We start from the raw sequence: 26,508 nt of genomic DNA on the forward strand, positions 1-26,508 counted from the left end.
TATGAATGAGGCATCTCAGAAACATATTGAATTAGTTGGTAGCGAGTAAAGACAAGCTAGCGAATTGGCGACCGAGGAAAGGTAAGCATTTTTCGTTTTCCACTTTTAAAACCTTCAGTGAATGTTACTGTCATTAGTCTTTTACTCGGAGATATAACTGAGATATGAAATCTTACCCCTAGATATTATTATAAGTGAAAAGGCTATAAGATTTACTTCCATGATCTTGACTTTCCCAAGCAAGTTTATCCAAAGCTTTGGCTAAATCATGGAAATGTTTGGTTTCATCACAGAGTTGACAAGGTAATTTGGCTATCGTAAAGAGATTCGATCGATTGCTAAAGTTTCGAGGTTAACACTTAGTCAGAGTGAATCAAGAAATAATTAATTCATTCTGACGAAGGGCTAGCGCTCGGAGCGTCAGCGCTTGAATCCCTTCCCGGTGGCCAAATTCCCATACCAACTCTCCTGGTAGAACCAAGCAATCGTTTCTACTCCCAGACCGACGAAACAACACAGTTTTCTTTTTTCCGGTTTACCGATTTGCCGGCTTAAGGTTTAAACGTACTGCATGCGTATTTGTTTTGCTTGTTTAAATTCAAGCGAACTATCCGTAAGGATAAAGCCTGTAGTAATAACAAAGCAGAGCCAAGCAAGATTGCCTCTCATGTTTAGGGAATTAAAAACATTGAAGGTACTGACACATGTTTTCCAAGGGGGGCACAGAAGTAACGTATGAATCATGACCTGATTTAGCAAACGGACAGTATCGTTGTCAACGTCGAATATTCTCTTTACCAAAGAGTACATGAAAAAGCATGAGGGAAAATGACTTTCCTTCAGTGTATGACATGAAACTTCGACGCTCTATCAAGTTTCGAGCTTGTATGCATGTGTTTGTTTCCTCAAACAACCGCCCACAAGGATTTCGATCTTTAAACGAATACACAGCAGCAGGTAAATCATTAAAAGCAAATACATAAGGGAACCAAAGGCTACCAACAGTTAGTGTGATACAAAAATGAACATTGCTTAAATCGTTGATATTGTGGGACAAGCTCAGCTAAATTTCTTTAAATCAGGCATCAACAATGAAACATCGCCTGAGTTAATGGAAACAAAATTGAGTAACTGGCGTTGCTTTTATGATATAAGGAAACACTTTTTAAAAAGGGTCAGTTGTTAAAAGACAGTTTAGACTGTGTTTAACAAAAACGCGTTTTAAGCCATTTTCAATTTTGCCAACAGTCATATCTAAACATCGTCTGCCACTCAAGGTAACAATAAGGCTTCGATCCCAGACTAGAAAGCTATGTATCTTCTTAAAATAAACCACCTATAATCAGATTTGGGGACCCACTGATTGTCTTAAGCCGTGGCCTAAGTTAGTCTTTGCTTAAATAATTGGCCCAAATTTGTGTTAATAATGTAGACTTTATTTCGAATTATTTGAAACATTAAATCTTAAGGCATAAATATCTAGAATAGTATACTTTCTATGAGTTTCGTGTCCACGAATCATTTTACCGCTTCTGGTATCGAACCGTTTACTCAAGCAGCTGCAAGCTCAATTTGCATGAACAAGCTGTAAACTTTGCGAAAATTTACAGGAAGATCTTAAACTTCGAAGCCGTATAGACTCGATTATTATGATTCTCCCTTTTATGACGTGTATTTGACAGGCTCAAGAGAGGATGAAGGTAAGAGAGGTAATCCCCCATATAGGCCCTATCCCCATCGTAATCCCTCTGAAGTTATTTTTAGAAGGTATCGATTTTCTCGCGGATAATGTTACCTCGCGCGTTACGTGTCTTTCACCGTTTTTAATTTTACAACGGCTAATCACAATCATACACTTCCATAAAAGAAATTGTTTCTCGCGTTACTTCCAACGAATCTCTAAGAAATACACGTGAGTTGAAAGCTAATAAAATGAAGATTTGAATGTCCGAAGAGATTTTAAACTCACTGTGACAAAAATATCAAAATTTTCGTGCCGCGGTTGTGATCTTTATACTCGTCTGTTCAATCGCGGCTTCAATTCAAATATAATGTAACACTCTTGCATAAAAAAGCTAAAATTTGTTTCTCGCCTTTCTTTTAATGAATCTCTTGGCTACATGCGTGATTAGAAAGCTAATGGAATGTACATTTCAATGACCAAAGGGATGTGAACTCAGTGGGATAAAAATTTCAAAATTCGTGCCAAGGTTGTGATGTTTATACTCGTCTGTTCAATCGCGGTTTTGACAGCTAAATGTAAAAAAGGTTTATTTCTCGCGTTTCTTCCAACGAATCTCTTAACTACATACGTGATTTAAAAGTAAATAGAACGTAAATTTCAATGACTGACGGAATTTTGGACTCACTGCGATAAAAATATCAAAATTCTTGCCGGAGGTTGTGATGTTTATACTCGTCTGTTCAATCGCGGCTTTCAATGTTTTGACAGCTATTATAATGTAACACTCTTGCATGAAAAAAGATTTGTTTCTCGCGTTTCTTCCGGCCAATCGCTTAACTACAGCGTAATTAAAAAGCTAGTGGAATGTAGAATTCAATGACCAAAGGGATCTTGAACTCACTGAGATAAAAATGTCAAAATTTCTGCCGGGGGTTGTGATGTTTATACTCGTCTGTTCAATTGCGGGTGTCAATGTTTCGAGAGCTAAATGTAATACTCTTGCATGAAAAAAGATTTGTTCTCGCGTTTCTTCCAACGAATCTCTTAACTACATACGTGATTAGAAAGTAAATAAAACGTAGATTTCAATTACTGTAGGGATTTTGTACTCACTGCGGTAAAATATCGAAATTCGTGCCTAGGTTGAGATGTTTGTATTTGTCTGTTCAATCACGGCTTTCAATTTTCGCCAGCTAATTGTATTGTAATATTCTTGCATAATTTCCGCACAGCTGGGCTCTAAAACAAATCATGCCGGAGCGATTCTTTTCCAATTTGCGTTGTCCAAATACAACCACTTTAAACTCGCATTCGTCCATAAAACATATCCAGGCACCGCTTTCTGTATGCATGTTCCGCCATTTTGTTTTTAGATCAATTCGCGAAAGACGCGTAGCATTGCGTGGGAATCGACTAAGCTGTCAACGTGGGTAAAATTCATGAGATATGATTGGCTATCACCTAGCCCTCTTGGGACACTGGATCTCGCGGAAAATCTAAAAATAACTTTAGAGGGATTACGATGGGCATAGGGCCTATATGGGGCATTACCTCTCTTACCTTCATCCTCTCTTGACAGGCTAGAATGGTGGAAATTAAAATAAAGTAGAAGCGAATCTTTTTGGCTAAAACTAACCTTTCTCGACTGCAAATAGAAAATACATTAAAAGGGCAATCATGACTACGATCTATGACGATCCCTACCACCTAAAAAAGATCATAGGCTACAAGAGTTACTTTCTTAAATTTCCCAAGGAAGTTTATTTAAGACTCTGGCCAAATCAAGGGGACGTTTGGTTTCATCAGCAGAGTTGACAAGATAATTTGGCCATCGTAAAGTAATTCGATCGATTGCTGACGTTTCGAGGTTAACCCTTTGTCAGGTTAACCCTTTGTCAAGTTAACCCTTTGTCAAGAAATAATTACTTCGTTCTAACGAAGGGCTAACGCTCGAAACTTCAGCACTCGAATCTCTTTTCCAGTGGCTAAATTTACTCTGTTCGTTTCTTCTCCCGACGAGGCACCCTTTTATCTACGACATAGAAGTGAGCTAATTTGCGTTGAAAAATGAAATTTAACTGTACTGTAAGAGTATATGCTTTGAGAACTATGCGAGGGGATAAAAAACTGTAGTAATAACAAACCAGCGCCAAGCAAGAATGCCTCTCATTTATAGGGAATAACCAACATTGAAGGGACTCCTTTTAAAGGGCCTATCGCCCCAACTCAGTTTTAATGAATTTCGAAAATTTATGCATGTCTAAGACGTTTTGCGAAGAAATAAATCGTATTCCATGTTTCGTTTTGTGTTTATTAGACGACAAAATCCCCCAAAATAGGCCATTTTCTGCGAGCAGTTGAGAGGCTGGGAACTAACAAGCTTGTGACGTCGACCTGGTATCTCGACCAAGGCGAATTTCTCATTGGTCACTACATTCTCTGTACTGAATTTGGAATGTGGCAAGAAGGTATGTGGTAGGTGAATGTGCTGCCTTCTCAGATATGTAGAAGGGTATAGTTCTGCACTCTATACCGTTAGATAATGATGAAGCAAGGAAATGCAGAAAGAAGTAGATCGATTTCATGAAACAAAAGCCGGATAAATGGGAGTTGAAACGGAGACTCGTCAATATGCTCTAAGCACTTCACGAACGACGGTTTCATGCGTCAATTCTGATTTAATGATGAAGTGGGTAACAAGCCAATCATCCCAAGGCTGAAACGAGATGATATGTATATGTATATGTATTACCTATTAATTATATTGTGTATTATTTAAGGGTAAAAAATAATGCTGATTTTGTCAGGAATATATTATTTCAAAACATAGACAATAATGCACAGAATTGATTTTTATTGTTAAAGAATATTGCAATACAATTCAATGATTTCAATATGAATTCACAACAACTCTGTATGAAAATTACCATGATAATGTCTTATGAAAGCATTTTTAATATGCAATGACTGCAATTGTATCTCAAATATCAATTTTGAGGGATGACTCGAAGAGGCATCACAAAAAAAATTAACCAAAACAATGACTTCAATTAATATGCAAATTTAAAAGGTAGCAAATCAATTCTACAAATATTACATCATGGTAATCAGAATGTCATAGCATGGGTTCCAATGATAAAATCAAAGAGGTCTACTCATCCTTTTTTTTTTTTTTACGGTGCCTGTGAAGGTATTCTTAATGGTTAATGACTGTTGCTGACTCTGGTTTATTTTTGAGGGCTGAAGGGGCAGCTTTCCATTATTTGGTTTTATACCGCTGATAATATTGGACAATTCTCTGGACTGGTTTTCATTATCTCCTTCATAAGAATTCAGGCTTTGAATGTTCCTGTGTCCCGTCACATCCATGATTTTATCTCTTGGGACGCCAGCACTTTTCAGCTTCTGTACACAGGTTTTTCTGCTTGAATGATTGGAGATCTTTTTTCCAGTCGCTGCTGACAAACCAGACCTCTCACTCATAACTTTCATAATGTTTCCAATTTTGTGTTCTCCGATTCGCCGTCTACGGAACCAGACATCGGTCTTTGGCTTTGGAATGACTCCCAGAAAGAACGGACCGGTGGTTCTTAGATCAGGAGTTCTTCGCTGCAATAGCTCTTCAAATAACATTACTGGGCAACGTTCACCGCCAGTTGCAAACATTTTAGGCTGAGCAGCTCTGTGAGTGACTCGAAGACCTCCTTGTCTAGTTTTGGTAGGTCCCTCTTTGAAAGCCACGTACCGCACTGATTTATCAGGGTTTGTTATCAGGCTAAAATCCTCCACTTGCATTGAATAGTGTTCTTGCCGCCCACGTAAACCGAAATGCTCCGTTAAATTTTTGAAGTTTGCATTCACCAGGGCTTGTGCAGAATGCTTTCCAATATGTCCCGTTTCCCAGAGATGTTCTTCGTCATCTTCACTGAGTGCATTTGCTGCGTGTTTTCGTTTTCCCATTCCTTTTTGCCTCAGGTATCTTGCTTTCGCTTCGAGTTGTTGTCCGAAAAGCTGGAATTGCCGGTCACGCAAAATGCTGTATGGGCGGCCAAGGTTTTTGAAATGTCGGTCGAGCGAGGCTTGCATTACCGCCAAGCTCTCCGGCTCATACTCTTCTCCATCCTTTTTTTCGTACTTCGGCAAAGAACTTGCATAGAACTGCGTCTAGTTCTTCGAACGGAAAATCCTTTAAAGGTCATTCTTCCCCGCCAGCGATTTTCCATGAGTTGAAAACATTCAACCACGTCGACGTGCTTTTCTGGGTGTTTTTGTTCTGGTTTGCGAGTCTCATTTTCTCTAAATCATCTCCCTCTATGTTTGGAAACCTGCCGCCTATTTGTTCTATTTCTTGTTGAACAGCTTCATCAAAAAGCTCGAAGGAAACCCCAAAATTTGGCAAATCACTCGCCATTTTGGAAAGTGTTTACCAGCGATTTTTCTTCGCGCTGCTACAGCGAATCCGTGCTGGATTCTGATTGGTTCAATTTTGATTTTATTGTTTTTCGCGCATTTTAATTGGTCGAGAATGAGCTGTCCAAAACTATTAATTGGTGATTTGGACAGTCGAGTTTTGTATATGAAAAACAAATATCTTCGGTATCTTCGGTATAAATATTGAAAATTTACAAATAATACAATGGTTGTTTGAATGGGATTTCTGAGTAGCAATATAATTACGGTATAAATGTGACACCAACTGTCCATGCTAAAGCGGTGACCACAAGTCCAGGTGTACTGATTTCAACTAGTGCCAAACATCGCCGCGAACGAGCGGTAAAAAATGTTTCCTTTTTTTTTTATTTAAACCTTTAGGTACAGCCAAAACAAACCTACTGAAATAGTAAACTGATCTTAATTTATAATTGGTCTAGAGTCTCAAGAATGCGAAGAGGCAAATTGAGTCTTTTGCTTCTGAGACTGCTGTCTGTACGTTTTGGCGAGTGGATGAAGGGCCACAGTGACATGATAAAGCTAGTACTTCTTCTCTCTCAATTCCACGTGTATAAATCTGGGAGTAGGCTTTCCAAGAAGAACGCATCATTATTTTAAAAAAGCTTCAGTCTTGAATTTGTCTGTGAAGAACGAAGTTAAGAGTTAATCGAACATGTCGGTCGATTGACATGTTTGAAATACTGCTTCAAAAGGTTGGCTCTTCTTAATCGAAATCGAAATATTTTGAAAAATAACACACGCAACGGTTTTCCAATCGTTGTGCGGTTTTATTTCTCTTACTACCAGACTAATTTCAGCTGATAAACAGCTTAAAAATGACAAAAATATCAACAGAACAAGCTTGTATTTACGCCACGAAAAATGCACTACTAAGAGCAGTTTCCGCAGCGGTCCGCATGTTGTCGCGAACTAAAATTTTTGCACCACGATGTGGTGGTTTCGTTGACAAAAGGTAAGCCTCTAGTTCATAGAAGAAACCTTGCTTATTTTCACTTCCCTCAGCCCCAGTAAAACATTTTTTAAAACCGAAAGATTTCAGATATTTAGAAAATAGCAAGCTCCCGCAACACAAACCTCAGAGCGGTGCGAAGCGAGGCGATGAAAAAACAAAACCGTAACTAAACAAACTTAAGCCCTCAATTTCACGCATTGCATAGCTCTCGAAGAAATCTACAATACTTAAACACGGAGCAAAAGACAAATAGCAATGGTCAGAGACATAACCCCTTGCCACAAAACAAACGGCCGGGCCCGACAATACAAAAACTGTAAGATAAAGATGTAATTACACAGTTCAAATCCTAACATAGATAACAACAAAAGCGGTCGCTTTCGGAGGTTCAAGATTATAACACGGTTCAAATCCTAACTAGAAGCTGTACTGTCACCGGACCGCGAAACGAGCCAAACTAAACCTAAATACCCGTAAAATGAAATGACATAAGAACGACAGTCGCTAAACAGAAACAAAAGGGGTGAAATAAACGGCGGGCGCTAAGCGCAGAACTCAAAACCCAGAAATGTCCTTTGAGATCAAAATACAAAACATGTAAGGACATGGTTTTATTCAATGATTATCATACAAATCCTTCAAATCGTCATGCCAACCCGCTGTAAGCATATAAGAAGCTAAATTGATCAAAAGACTGAGACAGAAGCGCTAAACATGCGAGTAGGAGTTTTGTAGGCCTTCCATTCCTATTTTACGTGCTTGATCAGGGGCACCCAACGGATCATTTCGGTAAATTATCTGTTCGGAAGGCCCTTAATCCCCTACAATTTTCTAAAAATAATTTTCGCCTCGAACTTTCGTGATATGGGAAATTTAAGGCCTGGTGTTTTCGGATTGATAAAAATGTCGTTTCGGGTACCGAAAAAAGGTCAGCTAAGATTTTCGGAAAGGAAATAAGACCTAAGTTTTTTGGGAAATGGACAAAAATGCCCTAGTAATTTCGAAAAGACTTAAGTTCCCCTAGAATGACCGAACAGATAAAAATATTATAGCGCAGCTTTAAATGAATCTATAGAGCTTTAAAGGCACTCCAGATAGCCTAAAATAGCGTTTCAAAGGATCTGAGAGAAAACTCCCATTGGGTGCCCCTGCTTGATCGTCGTGTCAATCACGTAGCCGGGGTTGTAGTTAAATTCTGAATCATCTGAGTTGTAGCTTTGCTCGGATTCGGAGTCAGTGTTCGGCTTTTGTGATAAAAAAAAATCGGTCAGAAACCCAAACAACTGGCGTATAATTAACTCCGATTCACTGCCGTTTTGTTGCGTGCTTGTTATCAAGATACCGGGTCGACGTCACAACTCATTAGTGCCAGTCCTCTAATGGCACGGTTTTAACTTCGGAAATTGTGACTTCGATCATTTTAAAAATCGACAATAACTTCAAATCTCATTAGTTTGTTTGTTTTGGCTTCCTTTCTACGTCTACTTTTGAGAATGAAAGGAATTGGGTAAGGGTGATAGGCACTTTAATAAACCTTAATCATTACTTATGAGACACGTTTTCCATTGACCTCTTTCATAGTGGAGGGCTTAATTGTTATTCTTTTGTATGCATTTAAATTAGCCTTCCTGGCCTCGCTAGCATGTGTACAAGACGATAAATGTTTTTTTTGTAAAGAAAATCCTGAGACACTTCTACATCTGCTCTTTCACTGTCCAATTACAGTAGCTTTTCGGGAATGGTGGCTTCGAAACACCCAGATTGAATTCAACCTTACACCCGCTAATGTTCTATACGGTGTGATAGACAATTCAAAGTTGCCAAATTTGATATATATCGTTGCAGTCTAGACGAGGCACCCCTTCTCTTCCCCATCTTTGAAACGGAATTACACGAAAAAGCTCGCATCGAATATGATATTGCCAAGGAATAAGGTTATCTAAAGAACTTCAAGATTAAATGGGAACCACTTATCGCAACAAATTCATCGAAGACGTAGTCAGTCATTTGAGGGACCCCTTGAATCGCTTTCCACTACTTTTTTTTGTTGTTCTATTTTTGTCTTTTTTCTTTCGATCGTTTCTTTTTCGCTTACCTGTTCATACTGCAATATTGTAAATAATTAACAATAAAAACAAAAACTAGAGGAGTGTGTGGATGGGTTGTTATCTAGATACCTTTTTAGTAGTGCAATGTAAGTGGCTTTTGAACTGTAATGTAAATAATGTCAGTTATAATATTGTAAAAAAGTTGGTAGTGAAGATATAGTGTTATTATTGCTGGCGAGCGTTAGCGAGACAGCACACTATTCTTGTCAATAGGGAAAAAAAATCCAAAATTTTGTCGGATGTAAGACTCGAAGCTTGCGCAGTAGAGCATTATCCGGGATGGTTGAGACGACAATCATGCGCAAATCACATGGCTGACATATAATCCGGGATGCACACCTCACTTTGCACTTGAGAATCGCACGCTGTCAGACGCTTTCGGTTAGGAGGTGCAGTTGACGTTTGCTTTTGTAATCATTCATCAGAAGGTCACGAACGGAAAGATATCACTTTCCACGGGATTCATCATTGATCCGTTTCTTGACCTTGATGAATATTCACAAGCAAATGAAGACATCTAGGAAATAAAAATATTTAGGAATACTTACCTATTTGTTTTATGGCAAAGTCAACTGCGCCTCGAAACCGTCTGTGGACTCTGTGAGTAAGATCGTGATAAAATTTTCCCGTGGAAAGTGATCTCAATTCTCAAGCGGTGGATCTATAAAAGCAGCCAAACACAAATCGGATCTCTTTCCGTTCGTGACCTTGATGAATGATTACAGAAGCAAATAAAGACAGCAAATAGAAAAAATACCGTGGAGGCTAATAATTCAAAATCTGCGAACCACTCAACTGTGAAATCAAAGGCAAATGAGCCACGCACAATAGTGTGCCGTCTTCGCGACTGGAAGCAACGTGAGCAAGTTCTAAGAAAAGCTCGGAAAGAAAAGCCCGTTGGATTACACATCAGTGAGGATATCGCGTTCGCAACTCTGAAAAAGCGGGAGGCTCACCTTGAGAAGTTTAAAGCTGCTAAGCAGGCGGGTAAAATTGCCTATTTTGTACTCGATCGCTTAGTCATTCGCGATAAATCAGATGACTAGTTTATCATCCATGCCATTTTATAATTTGGACGATGATGAATTTCGGCTAACTCTCATTGAATTTATGAATGGCGGTACCATCAATTTTGATCCTGATAGATTAGCTCAGTTAAAGTTTAATCCCTTGTTATGTGAATCCTATAAAAATTTCAGTCTTTGTAAAGACAATGATCCAGATATGAATTTTTATTTAAAAAACAATAGCTGTGAATACTATACTGAAGATAGCTTCAAAAACATGTTAGCCGAAAACCAAAGTCGCCTAAATTTAAAATGCAGTACCCTTGAATCTAGCCTTTCGTTCCTTCATATGAACATTCGTAGTTTAAATAATAAATTTGATAAGCTTACAAATTTTCTAGGCCAACTTGTAGTGAAATTTCCTATCATTGGGATTTCTGAGACTTGGCTTGATGATTGTTATCATTTTTCCGATATAGCGGGTTACAATTTTTTGCATAAACCTAGAGTTGATCGCATTGGTGGAGGTGTTGGCCTTTACATTTGTGAGCATTTAAATTACAAAGAACGTCATGATCTAGCATTCCCTGGGGACAAATCTGCTGAATCCTTGTTTGTTGAAATTAATAGGACAAAAGTAAAGAACATAATTGTCGGCATTATCTATCGACCACCCGACTCGAAGTTACATGAATTTCTGTCTGACTTGGATCTAGTACTTGGGAAAATTTCCAAGGAAAATAAGCTTGTATTTTTAATGGGTGACTGGAATTTAAATCTAATTAACCATCATTGTCATAAAGCGACAAGTGATTTCTTAGATTTGTTGTACTCTAGGATGTTTTTTCCACTAACAACACGTCCCACTAGAATTACGGCGAACAAAGCTTCGTTAATAGATAATATTTTCACGAACGATCCACTTCGTCCCTCAATAAGCGGTCTTTTTCTCAATGACATATCTGACCATTTACCGATATTTTCACTTATTTTGTATAATAATACTACCAGTGATAAGAATAAATGCGTATTTTTTCGTGAAAAAAATGCGCATAATCTAAGTGTATTTAAAGACGAGTTAGGTAAGATAAACTGGACTGAAATGCCTGGTTTAAATGATCCTTCCTGCGCTTATGAACTCTTTGTTGGAAAGTATACTACAGTTTATGATAAATGTTTTCCACTCAAAAAAATGAAAGCGAAACGGTTCAATCTTTGTAAGCCTTGGTTTACTAAAGGACTGGCTAAATCCATAAGGAAGAAAAATATGTTATATCATTCTTTTCTTAATAACCCTAACTCTTCCAATGAAAATGCATATAAGTCGTACAAAAACAAACTTACTCATTCTCTTCGAGTTGCTAAACGTTTATATTATGAAAAACAAATTGAAAAATTAAAATCAAATGTCAAGGCTACCTGGAAAGTTCTAAATGAAATCCTTAATAGAAATAAAGGAAAGCGTAGCTTGCCATCTATATTTAGGGCAGATTCTCGAGAAATTTCCAATCCAAAAGATATAGCTAATTTCTTTTGTAAATATTTTACTAATATTGGCCCCAATTTAGCTAGCAAAATTCCTGTATCAGAAAAGTCGCACAATTCTTTTTTACCTCCAAAACTAGTTAATTCAATATTTCTAGATGCTGTAAATGAGCAAGAAATTATTGAAATATGTAGCACTTGTCGTTCAGGTACTGCTATAGGTTATGACAACATTTCTATGAACCTAATTAAAGAATCTATCGATTTAATTATTTCACCTCTTACATGCATAATTAACTTATCCATCACTTCTGGAATTGTACCAAAACAATTAAAAATTGCTCGAGTTATTCCTTTATTTAAATCTGGTGAGCAGGATATATTTACGAACTACCGACCGGTGTCTGTTTTACCAGCATTCTCTAAAATCCTAGAGAGAGTAATGTACAATCGTCTTTTAATGTTTCTTAATAATCATAACATTCTCTCTGACAATCAGTATGGTTTTCGCAAGCATCACTCCACCGCTTATGCTCTTGCTTGTTTATATGACAAAATCTCTTCCGCCATTGACAATAAGGAATGCACAGTTGGTATTTTTATAGACTTGTCCAAGGCCTTTGACACCGTTGATCATAACATTTTGATTTCGAAATTAGAGCATTATGGTGTTCGTGGCACTCCACTTAGATGGTTCGAAAGCTATCTAAGCAATAGACAACAATATGTGGAATTTAATGGCGTTAGGTCGGAGTCTTGCGAAATTAAGTGCGGGGTGCCTCAGGGTTCTATACTAGGTCCCCTACTTTTCCTACTCTATATAAATGATCTGTGTAACGTGTCGAAGGTCGTGGACTTTATTCTTTTTGCAGATGATACAAACATATTTTTCTCCCACAAAGATTTTAACTTGCTTCCTGGAATCTTGAATTCTGAAATGCTTAAATTAACTCATTGGTGTCGAGCAAACAAACTGTCCATTAACTTTAAAAAATCAAATTTTATGGTTTTTAGACCACCCCAAAGGAGGCAAACACTTGATATATCTATTCAAATTGACAACAATGCAATTAAACGTGTGAAAGAAACAGTATTTTTAGGTGTTATCCTCGATGAGCATTTGTCATGGAAGCCTCACATTCTTAGTGTTTCTAGAAAAATATCAAAATCAATAGGTATTATTTATAAGTCTAGTTTTTTGCCTCCCCAAAACCTCCTTACGTTCCTTGTACTATAGTCTAGTTTACCCTTACTTAATTTATTGCGTTTCTGTGTGGGGATCGACGTATCAGTCTAATTTAAATCGGATTATTGTTCTGCAAAAGAAGATAATTAGAATAATATCAAAAGTTTCTTTTGATGCTCATACCGGTGTTCTTTTTAAAGAACAGGAGATTTTAAAATTCTCTGACATTTATTTATACCAAATAGGTAAATTTATGTATCTTTTTAAAAGAAGCTTACTTCCAAATTATTTTCGTGATATGTTTACTCTTGCAAGTCAAATACATTCTTATAAAACAAGAAATTCCAACCTTTTCTATATACCTTATTGTCGAACTAATCTTCGAAAATTCTCAATTCGGTTTCAAGGTCCTTCGTTTTTCAACTCGCTAAGTCGTGAAATTCAAAACAGTGAAACTATCAGTTTGTTTGGCAAAAGACTTAAAAAATTCCTTCTAAGTTAAATTGACTCTTTGTTGAGCTACACACCTTTTCTTTACCTTTTCTTTTTTTTCTTCCTTTCCTTTTTTTTTTTTCTTCTTTTAAAAAAAAAATTTAATTGGAAATTTCAATCAGTACCCTTAACTTCTATGGTTTATCCAATAGTTCTAGGAAGCCTATAGTTAATAAGCCCCCGGCTTCTATATAGGCTTCCTAGCCTTTAACACATTTAATATTGTAAATAGTCATGTATGAATATTGTAATAGTAAGAATATTGCGTGTCGTCTATAATGTATTTATGTTGTATTTTTTTGTTAATGGCAAATAAATTGAATTGAATTGAAATTGAATTGACTCGTTGTACTTTCACACGAGTTCTTTACCCGTGGAGCCCAATCATTCAAAATCTGTGGAGTTTGTGCAGGATAATTCGACCGTTGAGTCATGCTCTTTCGGTCCGTAAGTTTGTCCGTTGAGGCAAAAGAATTGAAAACATGTCGATCGCTCGTCGAAGCGAACTGTGTAACTGTGAAATCAGATGATTGCTTCACTCTGAAATCAAACGCTTCACTCGAGTTCTTTGCTCGTGGAGGCAAATAATTCCAAATCTGTGCCGTTCGGGGCGGCTGATCCGTCCACTTCACCAACACCCCCATCCCACAAAAAAGAAGCGTTTTCAACATTTCTTCCCCAATGTGGGTTATACAAATCACTAAACCTACCATGACCCATTTTCAAAACCAATGCTTGCTGTAGTCATGATTTTTACAACTCATCCAACTGAAACCTACTCTCCCTACCCTCAAAGTCGACCGCCTTTTCCAAACCCATTCACTGTTTAATTAAATCCCCACAACTTTATCCCACTTCGCCAGCACCCACTTTCATATTGAAATCACTAGTTGTAAATAGTATATATGATGAATTAAGTCCGGCAAAAGAGCGGCGTCTGAATAAGTTTGGTACGGCCAACATCGTTGAGTTCGACGGAGTCTACCGCATTATGCGACACTGGGGCGCCGCTCCTCTCATGTGCCGAACCTAATGCATAAATTACCAATTGTTTGCCGGTGATTGCGATTGTCCCAAAGCTCCATATCGTGACAAGTCACACATGCATTTTTAACCGTGAAGTAAGTACAAGCGTGACTGTCGCTTGACTCTCTTGCGTCTCGTCCGGTTTGGCTTTCATTTCGGTAGGCTTTGTGATTTATTTAGAGAGAATTGCTTTGCCATAAATCTGTTTTACCTGCTGTTTTCATCCTCGAAATGTAGAATTTAAAGCTAAAACTATCGGAAAAAGTCATTGAGAATCACCGATAAAACCGATAAAGTTTAGTCTGTATTGTTATGTAGCGATTACTAAACCAGATCAGCCGTATGTTTTTACAGAATTCCTGTCTTTCTGTCTCAGTGAAAACTGTTTACTTCTTTTCTAAAAGGTTTTACGAATTTGGTGCGGCAGAGAGTACGCCGTCTGATTCAGTCGCCGCCCTTAAGTCGCTCCAGAGTCGCTCCAGAGTCGAACTTAAATGAATAAGGTTCGGCACATGAGTGCCGCGGCGTCTCGACCAGGCCTAAGCTTCCTGAAAGATGTGTTCAATTTTAAATGTGCATTTTGAAATGACAGTGTTTTGCTTTCTCATTAGTTATTTCAGTGACGATTTCCTGTTACGTCGATTCCTCTCAATACTTGATGGCTCATGTAACCCAATTTTTACTGACTGTATTATGTTCTTTCAGCTGAGTATCAAGAAAGAAAGAGAATGTCTGTATACTGCCATTACCTGCTTCTTACCATAACACTTGGGGTACTGCTTAGATTCTCCATCACAAGTGGTAAGGATTTGCCCCCAGGACTGGAAATCATTAGCCTGAAACTGTGCGGTAAGATTCTCCTAGTGGAAACTGTGAATGTTAATCTGAAGAAAAGTTTTCAAGGGCCCTTCTTTAAGAGCGGTTATATAATGGTCTTTTTCTGAACTGCGTTGTTTCGTACTATCTTGACTCCCCATTTTGACATCACAATCATCATTAGTTTTTGTGTTTTGTTTCATCACGACGGTTAAACGGACGGGTAGAGGGAAGGAGCAAGCGATCCACCGGTTAACTCTGTCACCGACAGAAAGACAAACTGACTGACAGTAACAGCCGACTGATGCACTGACTGATTAGTCAACAGACTTATTGATCATCTCTCTGCCGATGGACTAGCGGTTAAAAGATCTCTTTGCATTTGCCAAATTACCTTTAGTTACTAGTAGTAATCACAGATTATTGGAGTGCGTTCGATTCCTTACATAGGACAAAACTTAGGTATGGTGGGCGCTTTCCTGTTCGTTTTAATTTGACTTATTTCGTTCGTTTTACTCTTTGTGCAACTTTTCTTTATTGCAATAATCATCATCTTCACAGAATATTTGAAGTTTCCTTTCCAAATTAATAACCACAGTTTTACTGCTGGTTACCCAGCCTGAATAAGGCAAAATTAATGGGCAAATAAAAATCTTAACTTTGAGGGTGAAGAAACATCTGGAGCATGAGGGATTATTTCACTCTTCCACCCTGAAGCTACGAGATCAGGGGCAAACCCGAGTGCGTGACAGATTTGACAGAGAAAAATTATAATTAAGGTTGCATGATATTTGCAAATTATTTTCGTAACGTCTTTAATCATTGAAGAACGTACTTTAACACAACACGGTATACTTTTATTTCTACTTGCTACTACTATTTACTAACAACAAGATTTCAAGGTATTTCTTATACGCTACGCGAACATCCCGCTGCTATGAAGCGATAAACTTTTTGAATGTGGAGATCTAATTAGCATATTGAAAGTCTTGATCTCAGATAACCAAATGCGCGTGTTAACAAGCATAAAAATCTAACACAGAAATAAAAATACTACCACAGGCGATAGACTATATATTTCTATTTGCTACGAGAAAGGTACTTTTTTATACTTTACGCGAAATTTCCGCCTCTAAGAAGCGATAAACATTTTTCAGATTGGGATCTAATTAGCATATTGACTGTCTAAGACACAAGTATAAAAATCTATTGCTCGACACCTCAAGAATACAGAGAGATGAAAATGTTACTGAGACGTTACACTACTTGCTTTAATTGCTACTACTCTTTACTTGCAACAAGAAATATATTTTTGATACTCTACGCGAAAATTTCGCTGCTATGAAGCAATAAACATTTTGGATGTAAGCTTGATGTACGCGAAAATCCAACCACTATGAAGCGATAAACATTTTGAATGTTCCGATCTAATTAGCATATTGAAAGCCTTGTACAAGCATAAAAAATTATTATAGAGACCTCATGAATTCAGAGAGAGAAAAACTGTGTGCTACCGTATTGTTCATCGCAAATGATCCCGTGTATGTCCTTGTTCGTCGGAGAGTGAAAGAGCAAAACCTCTAAGGGACCGGTCATTTATTAGAGGTTAAGGGAGGGGGGGGGGGGGGGGGGCTGGTGCATTTTAATTTTCTTATACATAATTTCTCGTGGGCCTGTTCTTGCCACTGCATAACATAAGTGGCCCCCCTTCAAGTCTGTGCATGAAATAAGATGACCCACCCTCAACTACAGAAACAGTTTTAATACAACCGAATAAAACTCACTGAATTATTTATAGCAAATAGCGAGTAGCCCTCCTCCCAGATGTAGTAGTTGTTACTGTGATCTGAATATCATCCCCTTCATCATCATCATCCTCTGAGCTCGGGCCAATCTCGGCAAGGACATAGTCTGTTTGAACGCTTTTATCATCAGAAGATAAGTATTCCTCTTCATTTTCACTACTGCAGAGTGGACTTTCATCTTCTTGTGTAAAACTCTGTATCTGTTGTTGAATAATGTGCCTTTGCACCTCCATTAGCTTTGCATGCTTGTTTGATGCAGTGCGAAGCCCGTGACATCACGTATTTATCGATAACTGCTATTGTCTGCTTACTAAGGGAGCCATCTTTAAACATCGCATTCCAATCATACTCTTGGTATGTCTTGCTTGCCTCAGCTGACTTTTTAACCAGTCTTTTCCTTCTTTCTTTTGTCTTTCTTAAGATCGAGTAATGTCAAATGCTCCAAATAGTCTTTCATGCATCCCTCAGCCACAACAAATTTCAAGTTACTGGTGGGATCATCCAAGGAGCACTGCCCTGATGCGTATGCTGCTTTCAGCGGTACCCTTAGCACGTAATCATCGACAAGCCTATTGTTTGCTGGGGTTTTAGACAAAGGAAGGTAATGATGTCCATCACTTTCGTTGTCAGGAAATGGCCTCGCAACATGTACTTCAATCTTCTCACAGCATTGTTCTCTTCAGTGTGCTTCAGTAGTCGCGGAGTGTGCCACTTTCACCATTTTCTTTACAGGCTCCTTTTAAATATTCAAGGAACATCTCTCCAGTGATACAGTGGCTCATGTCCATAAATGAACATATCTTCTTAAAGTAGTGGTATCCAGGAACAGAATCTTTGGCAACATATGTAAGATACGATTTCTTGAAAAAGAACTGACAATTTGATTCTGTAGTTGAATAGCACTTTAAGGATATGTTTCGTGGACACATTCTGAAGTTTAAATCAAAAAAACGTTCAAAAAAAAAAAAAAAAAGAAAATAAGAGAAATGCACAGAATAGAAAAGCTAGACGAGAAGAAGAAAATTTTGGTTTAATCTCCAAAGTACTGTCTGATGGTGATGCTTTGCGTAACGAAATTGTGACGTCATTCAAAATGGCTCTGAAAAAGTGAACGGCCGGCCGATCGAACGAAAAAACACGGGTTAGCTTTCGCTTGCATGCACAGGGTTCCTACGCGATCACAGGCAGCCCAGAAGATTAGGAAGCGTTCTTCCTTCGTCGAACGCAATTAACTCACTCCATAAAACCAAATATTCCTTCCCACTTCCGCAGCGATGCAGCACCATTGCTTCTTTAGACGTGTTAGAAACTCAGCTCTTTATCGCATTGATAATAAGATGCATTGGATATCAGCTTTGAGTTCATTTTCATGTTACATGTTCTTGTTCATAGAAAAAGTGTCAAGTTCCACCGGGAAGTCAATTCGCGCTGTTGGTCTTCTTCGTATAATTATACTTTGTTGAAGTATAGTTGTCATTACTCCTGAATGCTCTTTGTAGCTTTCATTCCCATTTTCATTTTCATTTCATGATAAGAGAGCCAATCATAAAAGGAGGTTTCTCCCCATGGCTTCACGTGATTTCATACTTCTTATACTAGTTCAGGGTGCTAGTTACTTCAATTTGATTCTTTAAGCGTTACTGTCACTTTCACCCCTAGTAAGGTAAATCAAGTGACATGAGCAGGAGCGCGCTACAATCGATTCCCTACTGACAGACTGTGAGCTGTAATCCATCGTTTTGAAATGCGTCAAATACTTTTAGAAATGAAACTTGGTTGCTCTTCTGTATCAAGGTTGGAGCTTGTATGTATGTGTTGTTTCCTCAAAACAATCGCACACAAGAATTTCGATTTTTAAATGAATCAAAACTCCCTCCCTTTAATAGACAGCAGGAGGTTGATCATTAAAGGAAAGTACGTAAGGGAACCAAACGCTACCACTGCTCATGTGTTGCAAAAATGAACATTGTTTAAATTGTTTGTATTGTGTGACAAGCGCAGCTAAATTGCTTTAAATCAGTCATCAACAATGACACCTCCACACTTGAGGCGAGTGAAGGCATGGATCGAGGGACAAAAGAAGTTAAAAAAAATAGGAGAGCAAGAAAAGAAGTAAAAGAAAAATGGGAGGGGAGGGCGAGTAGCTTTAGTTCTTTTCTTGTGTTTGTTTGGAAAGGAAACTATAGCTTCGTAGGCTAGGCTATGAATTCTCACAGAAAGACCCCGTGAGACCATCAAAAGGACATTAACAAAATACACCAAAGTCCACGGGTTAGACTAGGGTGTCGAGAGAGAAAATCACTCGCAATTACAAGAGTATATATTATAAATAGTAATAATATTAATAATAATAATAATAATAATAATAATAAAAATAATAAAAATAATAAAAAATCTCTTTATTAAAATATTCCAAGTAAAATGTTATTTACAGGTTAAAAGTAACTATTAAAACTTATTTACAATTCTTTTCAACAAAAAAAAGACTATTTTAAGCACATTTTTTTTTTGAAGAAAAGGGGAAAAAAATCTCATCGAATTACAACAATATTATTATTATTCATTGATTTTTACCTAAAAAGAACCCATCAAACTATATCATAAAAAAAAGAATCAAGAAAAAGTATGTATAAAAATCATAGGACCTAGATTTTGGCGAGGCATCTATATAATAATAATAATAATAATAATAATAATAATAATAATAATAATAATAATAATAATAATAATAATAATAATAATAATAATACGTGGACGGCAGGTTAGGTTAAAGCTCTAATGACATTAAACCTCTTTACAGGTCCTCATACGGACAAGACTGCAGCGATCAAGATCTATCCACGGCCCTTCATTCCATCTGGAAAACCCTTCAACGTTACTATTACGTTCACCCCCGGTAAAGTAAATCAAGCGATATAAGCAGCAGCACGCTGCATATCTGTTCCTTACTGATAGACTGTCAGCTGTTATCCATCGTTTTGGCATGCGTCAAATGATGCAATTAAGGTTAAAACTAGAGCGGTTGTAAATTGTTTGTCGAAATTAAATTGGTAATTTCTTTTGTTTTGCTTTGCTTCGCTCCCTGTTTGGCTTGCAACACTCGTGCTACTTTCTCAACCAATGAAGAGCTCAACTAAAACCAATCGTGACTTGCTTGCACGTGTTTTCCTGCACTTGGCGCTGGTTGCATGTATTTGCGTCGAGTTTTGATTGGTTCATTGTCCTATTCACATCTCTCGTAATTGGCCAGAGTAATTACTTTGATTTTGGTCTTACCATACTCAAATGAAAAACACTCTAAGTCTGAGTAGTCACCAAAACCAATTGAAGTTCCCCATTTATACTCAAAAGTTTTATTTTTATATTATTTATAGTTTGTAGTCGTGCTGACTCTAAGGCGAACACGCCCGGCGTTCACTTAGGTTCCCATTCCTGTGTTATTAGTTTCTAACAAGATATGAAGGTAACGCAGAAATTATATAATATCTACTGCTTCATTTCCACTCCTAGTAGCCATAAGACTGAAACAAAAAAAATTCCATTTTTGACTTTTGCAAAATAAAAAAATAAAAAATGTCTTTGGGAAACTAACCATAGGGGATCAAAAACAACTGGAGTCGACCCTTCGAGTATGCGCAATCAAGAGAGGGTATAATCCGCTCTTGGTGCTATTCAATGTATGGAATTGAAGCATGCATGAGGCAAGCTATGTAGTTTTCAGGCCTTCGAGAGCCAGCTCATCATGACTAGTAGCCAATAAAGTGAACCATACTTTGCAATTCCCTTAACTTAGTAATATTTATTTACCCTTCTCGAACAGCTGAGGACATTTTTGCCGTATCATCACAATTTGAAGTGTCTGAACCTGGAGGCCGAAACATACTCGGAGGCAGGGATGACATGTGCCACAAGATCAAAAACATTTGTAGCATACCGGCAGGGGGTAAGAGAGCTAATCAACGAAATAAAGACACAGAAGGACGTGGGGGAGGGGGTGGGGAGGATGGGAAGAAGGGTGGGGGAGGAAGGTCTTATCATATATTTTTGTTTGGCTGTGGGGCTCAACTCTCCAAATCCTGAACCTAAAACAATAACACATGAAAACCAAGTAGTAGTGGACTTCAATTAAGAAACCCTACTCCGGATTTCATGGATTTACTTCTTTTGGTTCTGTTTGGGAAATCAGGATAAGGATTTGCAAAATTGTTCTCATGGGCAGTGGTCTTGTGATGAACATGGCGGACCAAAGGTAGAGGGCACTGCCTATGATGATGTTATTTTTTGAAGAGTTGTTTCATAAAACTATTCAAAGCGAACTGCAAGAAAAGGGGCAATAATGTAGCAGATGATGCTCTGCTGCTTGCTCTGCTTGGAAAGAGTAGGTGCATGTCCCCTGAATCGATTAAAAAATCGAGATGATGGTACGGAGTTATAGTCCGGATTGTTTTCGTAGTCATTTTCGGATGAGCTGAGAGAGTGTTTAAACGTACTCTTTTTTAATTTCGACCCAGTTTTAAGAAACGTTCGTGGCAAATGTTTGGTTGCTCGAGAAGGAGTAGGGTAAAATGCATATTCAGCAGATAAAAGACCGCAGTTCACGAGAACAGTTTTGCAGCACCTTGTTTGGATTTAATTCCCAAAAGAACCTAAAAGAAGGAAATCCAGTAAAACCCCAGAGTTGGATTTCTTAATTGAATCCACCTCGAGGAAGGATTTCTTGGCGCCGAGAAACAAAACGAATTCCCGTTTTCGATTTCTTGTTTTATTAGGGAATCCGTTCAATCCAGATTTCAAGCACCCTTACAAAATGATTAAAATCTTCACCCTATTTCGACCAAAACGGCTCAAAACCATTCCCTTTGGCACCGCACCTACCTATATAGCTTAGATAGAGGAGTAACCCTCACTCCCTTAGGTTAAAAGCCAATATCATCTCAGGAACATAGAACTTAAAACTAGACGGATAAAAACGATCTCTCCAATTTCATTTGCCTAACAGCAGAGACTTTTGCAGTGCAGTATTAGTTCGTATGCAAGCGGTAAATTATAGCTTTCTTTTCGCGTTCAATACAACCAATTCAATAAATACGTCAAATATGCTCTATGTGCCTTGATGGGACTCAGTTAATTTGTCCCTTTTGTTGAAGTGTAATATCAATTATCCTGATAGCTGAAGTGATCACAGCATGTAGCTGATTTTGTCCTCGTAGTTTATAGCGGCCGTTTGCAACGATCGTATTTATTTTTCTCTTTTTTTCATCATCTAAGACTGATCAGTCAGTTTACACCCTTCTCTAGAAACATTTGTGTTGAAGTACGCAGATATCATGAGAGAATCTTCTCCTGGTTTCCAGGTAAGCATAGCAAATGTTTTATCTTAGTTGCTGGATGGTCCAGCCTGAAGGTTCTTTCACGAGAATGTTGTTTACTCAGTGAATAAAAAGGACAGGAAAGGTTTTGTAAATGAAAGGCAAACAAATTTATAGCAACGCTGGTGAACAATCATGAGCAGACCGGGCAGGATTAGGCCGAGTCTATATGATGTGTTCGTCTCGTGATTTCGTCCTCGTTGCCGAAAGGACGAAAGACTGAAAGAAGTATGGAAGAAGTCTTCCCGCAGTATCCCACTGTGTAGTCAGTTAGTTTGCTCCTTTCAGTAACTGTAATTTAATCGTTTGGAAAGAATATATATATTTTTAACAAAGGCCCTTCATGTCCCTTCAGAGCACAGGCAGCCCAAGTTCGCGTCACTAGAGAGCGTGTAATAATTATTTACTAGTGGGCATGATGACCTTTGAGTGCAAGCAGCCATTGAGAATTAAAACGCGTTACAAGACTTTGTATGGAAAATAAAATACTGTCGATTATGAAGTTTAAAAAACGCTAAATTTAACTTTCATTCAATAAAACTGCCAAGTTCGCGGCGTTACTAGAGCTGAGAGCGAGTGATAATTAATAACTAATGAGACGACGACCTTTGAATGCAAGCGGTATTGGATTACGGGCAGCCGTTGAGAATTTGAACGCATAATAAGACTTTGTATGGGAAATAAAATACCGACGATTTTTACCCTTAAAAAACGCTAAATTTAACTTTCATTCAATAAAAAGAATAAAACTGACTCACCTCTGGTGTATCCTTGTGAATTTTGTAGCCTATTTCACCGTTTCGAGCGTTCCTTGAAATCACTGTCATTCCCCTCATAAGACGGAGTCAAGGCAGCACACTAAAATTTCGATCGTAAGCTCACGTAGTCCGCTCAGAGGCGGTTTGCTCCTCCAATTTCCACCCCAGCCGCGATTTTTTCACGCAAAGCTAAAGCCCCATCATTCGCAAACCTCGGTGAATGTTTCATCGTCAAAAATCCCCACTCACTTGGCTGGACATGAGCATTTTCTGCTTCCGATTCCCCGATAGCGTCGTTCCTCCAACAGCTGATGATTTTGAAAATGGTCACGGAGCTTGGGTCCGAGGTCAAATTAACTCCACCCGATGGGGTACAGTCATTTCATGTACAGCACTTAGCCCATCCCCACATTTTGAATCTTGAAATTGCGTGTCGGGAAATGCTTATTCGAAGTTTTTTCTCACAGGCTTTTATCCAATTACGAGTACTCAGAGGATAGCCTTACCTTTACAATGAATTATGAAGCGGTCAGAGATGCCGCTGTGGGGATGGGCTAAGTGCTGTACATGAAATGACTCTACCCCATCGGGTGGAGTTAATTTGACCTCGGACCTAAGCTTCGTGACCATTTTCAAAATCATCAGCTGTTGGAGAAACGACGGTATCGTGGAATCGGAAGCAGAAAATGCTCATTTCCAGCAAAGAGCGTGGGGATTTATGACGACAAAACATTCACCGAGGTTTGTGAATGATGGGGCTTTAGCTTTGCGTGAAAAAATCGCGGCTGGGATAGATTTTCGAGGCGCAAACCGCCTCTGAGCGGACTACGTGAGCTTACGATCGAAATTTTAGTGTGCTGCCTTGACTCCGTCTTATGAGGGGAATGACAGTGATTTCAAAGAATGCCCGAAACGGCAAAATAAACCCGAAAACGCACAAGAATACACCAGAGGTGAGTCAGTTTTATTCATTTTATTGAATGAAAGTTAAATTTAGCTTTTTTTCAAGCGTCAGAATTGTCGGTATTTTATTTCCCATACAAAGTCTTCTCAACGGCTGCCCGTAACCCAATACCGCTTGCACTCAAAGGTCATCGTCTCACTAGTTATTAATTATCACACGCTCTCAGCTCTAGTAACGCCGCGAACTTGGCAGTTTTATTCGTTTTGAATGAAAGTTAAATTTAGCGTTTTTTAAACTTCATAATCGACAGTATTTTATTTCCCATACAAAGTCTTATAATGCATTTAAATTCTCAATGGCTGCTTGCACTCAAAGGTCATCATGCCCACTAATGATTAATTATTTTACGCTCTCTAGTGACGCGAACTTGGGCTGCCTGTTTTCAGAGAGTTTGCAAGTGTTACAGGTCCGTAGCCAGCATAAAGAAAATCAACGGCCTCTGTGGAAATTTCTAAGTTCGGCACCTTCGAGGTGCTCGAAATTTTGTTGAATGAATGCTAAGACCTTTTAATGGAGACTGAGACTTAAGAAAAATAGAATAGTTTTGAAGCAAGTCAAGAAAGATAGCTATCCATGGTGGTTGTTAATGTAAGATCCGGAATGGAAAAATCCACTCCACAGCTTGCTGACACTCATTACGTCAATATGTACTACTGCCAAACCTGAGCAAGATCAGTATGTGGCGAGCAAGTACATATTTGCGTTTTCACGTTTATGTAAAAGTTATTTTTAAGTTTTTAATGTTGACCTTAAACGTTTTTAGGCAACACGGAAAAACGTATGAGTAAACAGGTCTTCCAGCTTTGGATCATGAGAGGTTCTATTCGAAAGATAGGCCAAATAAGTGAAATCGCTCACGGAAATAAATATGGTGTACAGGGTTTTTTTATTGCCTCGGTGAAGGTCTCGGCCCGACTATGAGCCTGATATAGATGAGAGTACGGACTGCTATGGCGTATCTGACGGTCCCCCCACTCCCATTCTACTGTAATTGAAACCCGCCCCTTAAGTAGCAAAAACACAAAAACGACAACAACGACAAAAACCAAAATAAAACAAAACGAAAAACATTGTTGATGCAAACTAACCCGGTACACAAGCACAAACTAATACACTTTGTTTTGAGTGGAGAATGCCCTAACAGTCAAACAGAGTGCAGGTCAGACTTTCATCTATAAAACTGAATTGAATTAGGTGCGAGTAAAATTAATCTATTCAAATATCACAAAACCTACAGGGAGAAAGAACTCAGAACATTTTTGGGACTAATTTATTATATCGCTCGTTGATTACCTAGGAGAAAAATTTGCAGAACAATCAGCTGTTTATTTCTGACCATAATGCATTGCATTTTTTTTCTTAAAATAATAGATGACGGTCAAAGGGACATGGAAACTGTACAATGAAGAGCAGTACGTATTCTTCTGCGTTGATGTTGTGGCAAGGATACATTAATTAATTCTATATTACACCTTCAATGTGGAATACAGGGAGTGGCTGTCCTCCACAGCAATAGTCCAGTTAGGAGAACAGTGACTTGATTTACTCTAATACTAAAAGGTTAAACACCTGGTTAAACAGGTTTATTTTGATACGTGTGTTTCTAGCCAACTGAATTTAATTAGTTCAGCAAAGAAAGTTGTATACCGACTTACCATAAAAATAAATGCCAATAAACTACCTCCCCTTGCTTTCTATGATTTGTTTTAATGTTGTCGGAAAGTGTCCGCCGAGTGATTAACACTCTGATGTAAACGCTCGAAATTTAGCTTAAAGCCGCACTACTAATAGATCAATGTTGTTTTCCTAAACGCTCAGAATGCTTTTCGGGTTTATACAGTCGTTTAAAAAACAAATTAGGTTACACATAATCAAAAGCTACGCATTCAAATCAGTGTACAGTAAGCAAAGACAGTAGCAGTGCTCTCGAGTTATTTAAAAATATACGAAAGGAAACATGTTTAATGGGTCTGTTTTTTTTTTAATTCTGTTACGGAAGCCTAGCTTGAAATTCTAAGTCATATTTTAAGTAGGCCTGTCCCGATCGTGCTTTAAAAATGCTGAAAATTTTGCTGTTTAGAATCCCAAAATATAGTTAAAAATGCCAAAATTCAAATAGTTGCTACCTTTTTACTGATAGTTTTACAGCTATTTCAATTAACGTTGTCGGATGAAAGCTTCAAGCTTAAAGACAAGACCGAAAGGTAATATGGGTAGTATTTTCGGAGTTGAGTCAAGTAGGAGGAAAGGAAACACTGTAATTAAACGTTTGTTTGCGTGTTTTAAAAGCGAAAAACAAAACCTCGCAGTGTACACTTCGTTGCCGGTAATTTCTGACAGTAGGAAACTTAAGCAACGACAACGGCGACATCAACAAAAAAGTAACTTGAAAGTATAACTTCAT

General features: G+C 38.1%; 1 protein-coding gene across 2 annotated transcripts; it reads left to right on the plus strand.

Annotated features, from left to right (window-relative positions):
* LOC146451820 (uncharacterized) lies at positions 1-25,799 on the plus strand. 2 transcript variants are annotated; one of them, XM_085098604.1, is made up of 6 exons: positions 1-81; positions 15,098-15,241; positions 19,814-19,909; positions 20,834-20,956; positions 22,312-22,367; positions 25,476-25,799. In XM_085098604.1, exons 2-6 carry the CDS (start codon positions 15,121-15,123, stop codon positions 25,557-25,559), a joined length of 480 nt encoding a protein of 159 aa, XP_084954730.1. In that variant the 5' UTR covers positions 1-81; positions 15,098-15,120; the 3' UTR covers positions 25,560-25,799. The 2 variants fall into 2 exon arrangements, with proteins under 2 accessions (XP_084954730.1, XP_084954729.1); XM_085098603.1 differs by lacking the exon at positions 1-81 and adding an exon at positions 4,018-4,152.
* The last annotated feature ends 709 nt before the right edge of the window (positions 25,800-26,508 follow it).

Source organism: Pavona decussata, unplaced genomic scaffold, assembly GCF_977016875.1.
Source record: "Pavona decussata unplaced genomic scaffold, jaPavDecu1.1 SCAFFOLD_383, whole genome shotgun sequence".
Taxonomy (NCBI): Eukaryota; Metazoa; Cnidaria; class Anthozoa; order Scleractinia; family Agariciidae; genus Pavona; species Pavona decussata.

Excerpts from the sequence above, each read along its gene's own strand:
- LOC146451820 (XM_085098603.1), top strand. Across the intron at positions 15,242-19,813 it reads CATTAGCCTGAAACTGTGCG|GTCCTCATACGGACAAGACT; the intron begins GTAAGATTCTCC and ends ACCTCTTTACAG. Across the intron at positions 22,368-25,475 it reads AATCTTCTCCTGGTTTCCAG|ATGACGGTCAAAGGGACATG; the intron begins GTAAGCATAGCA and ends TTAAAATAATAG.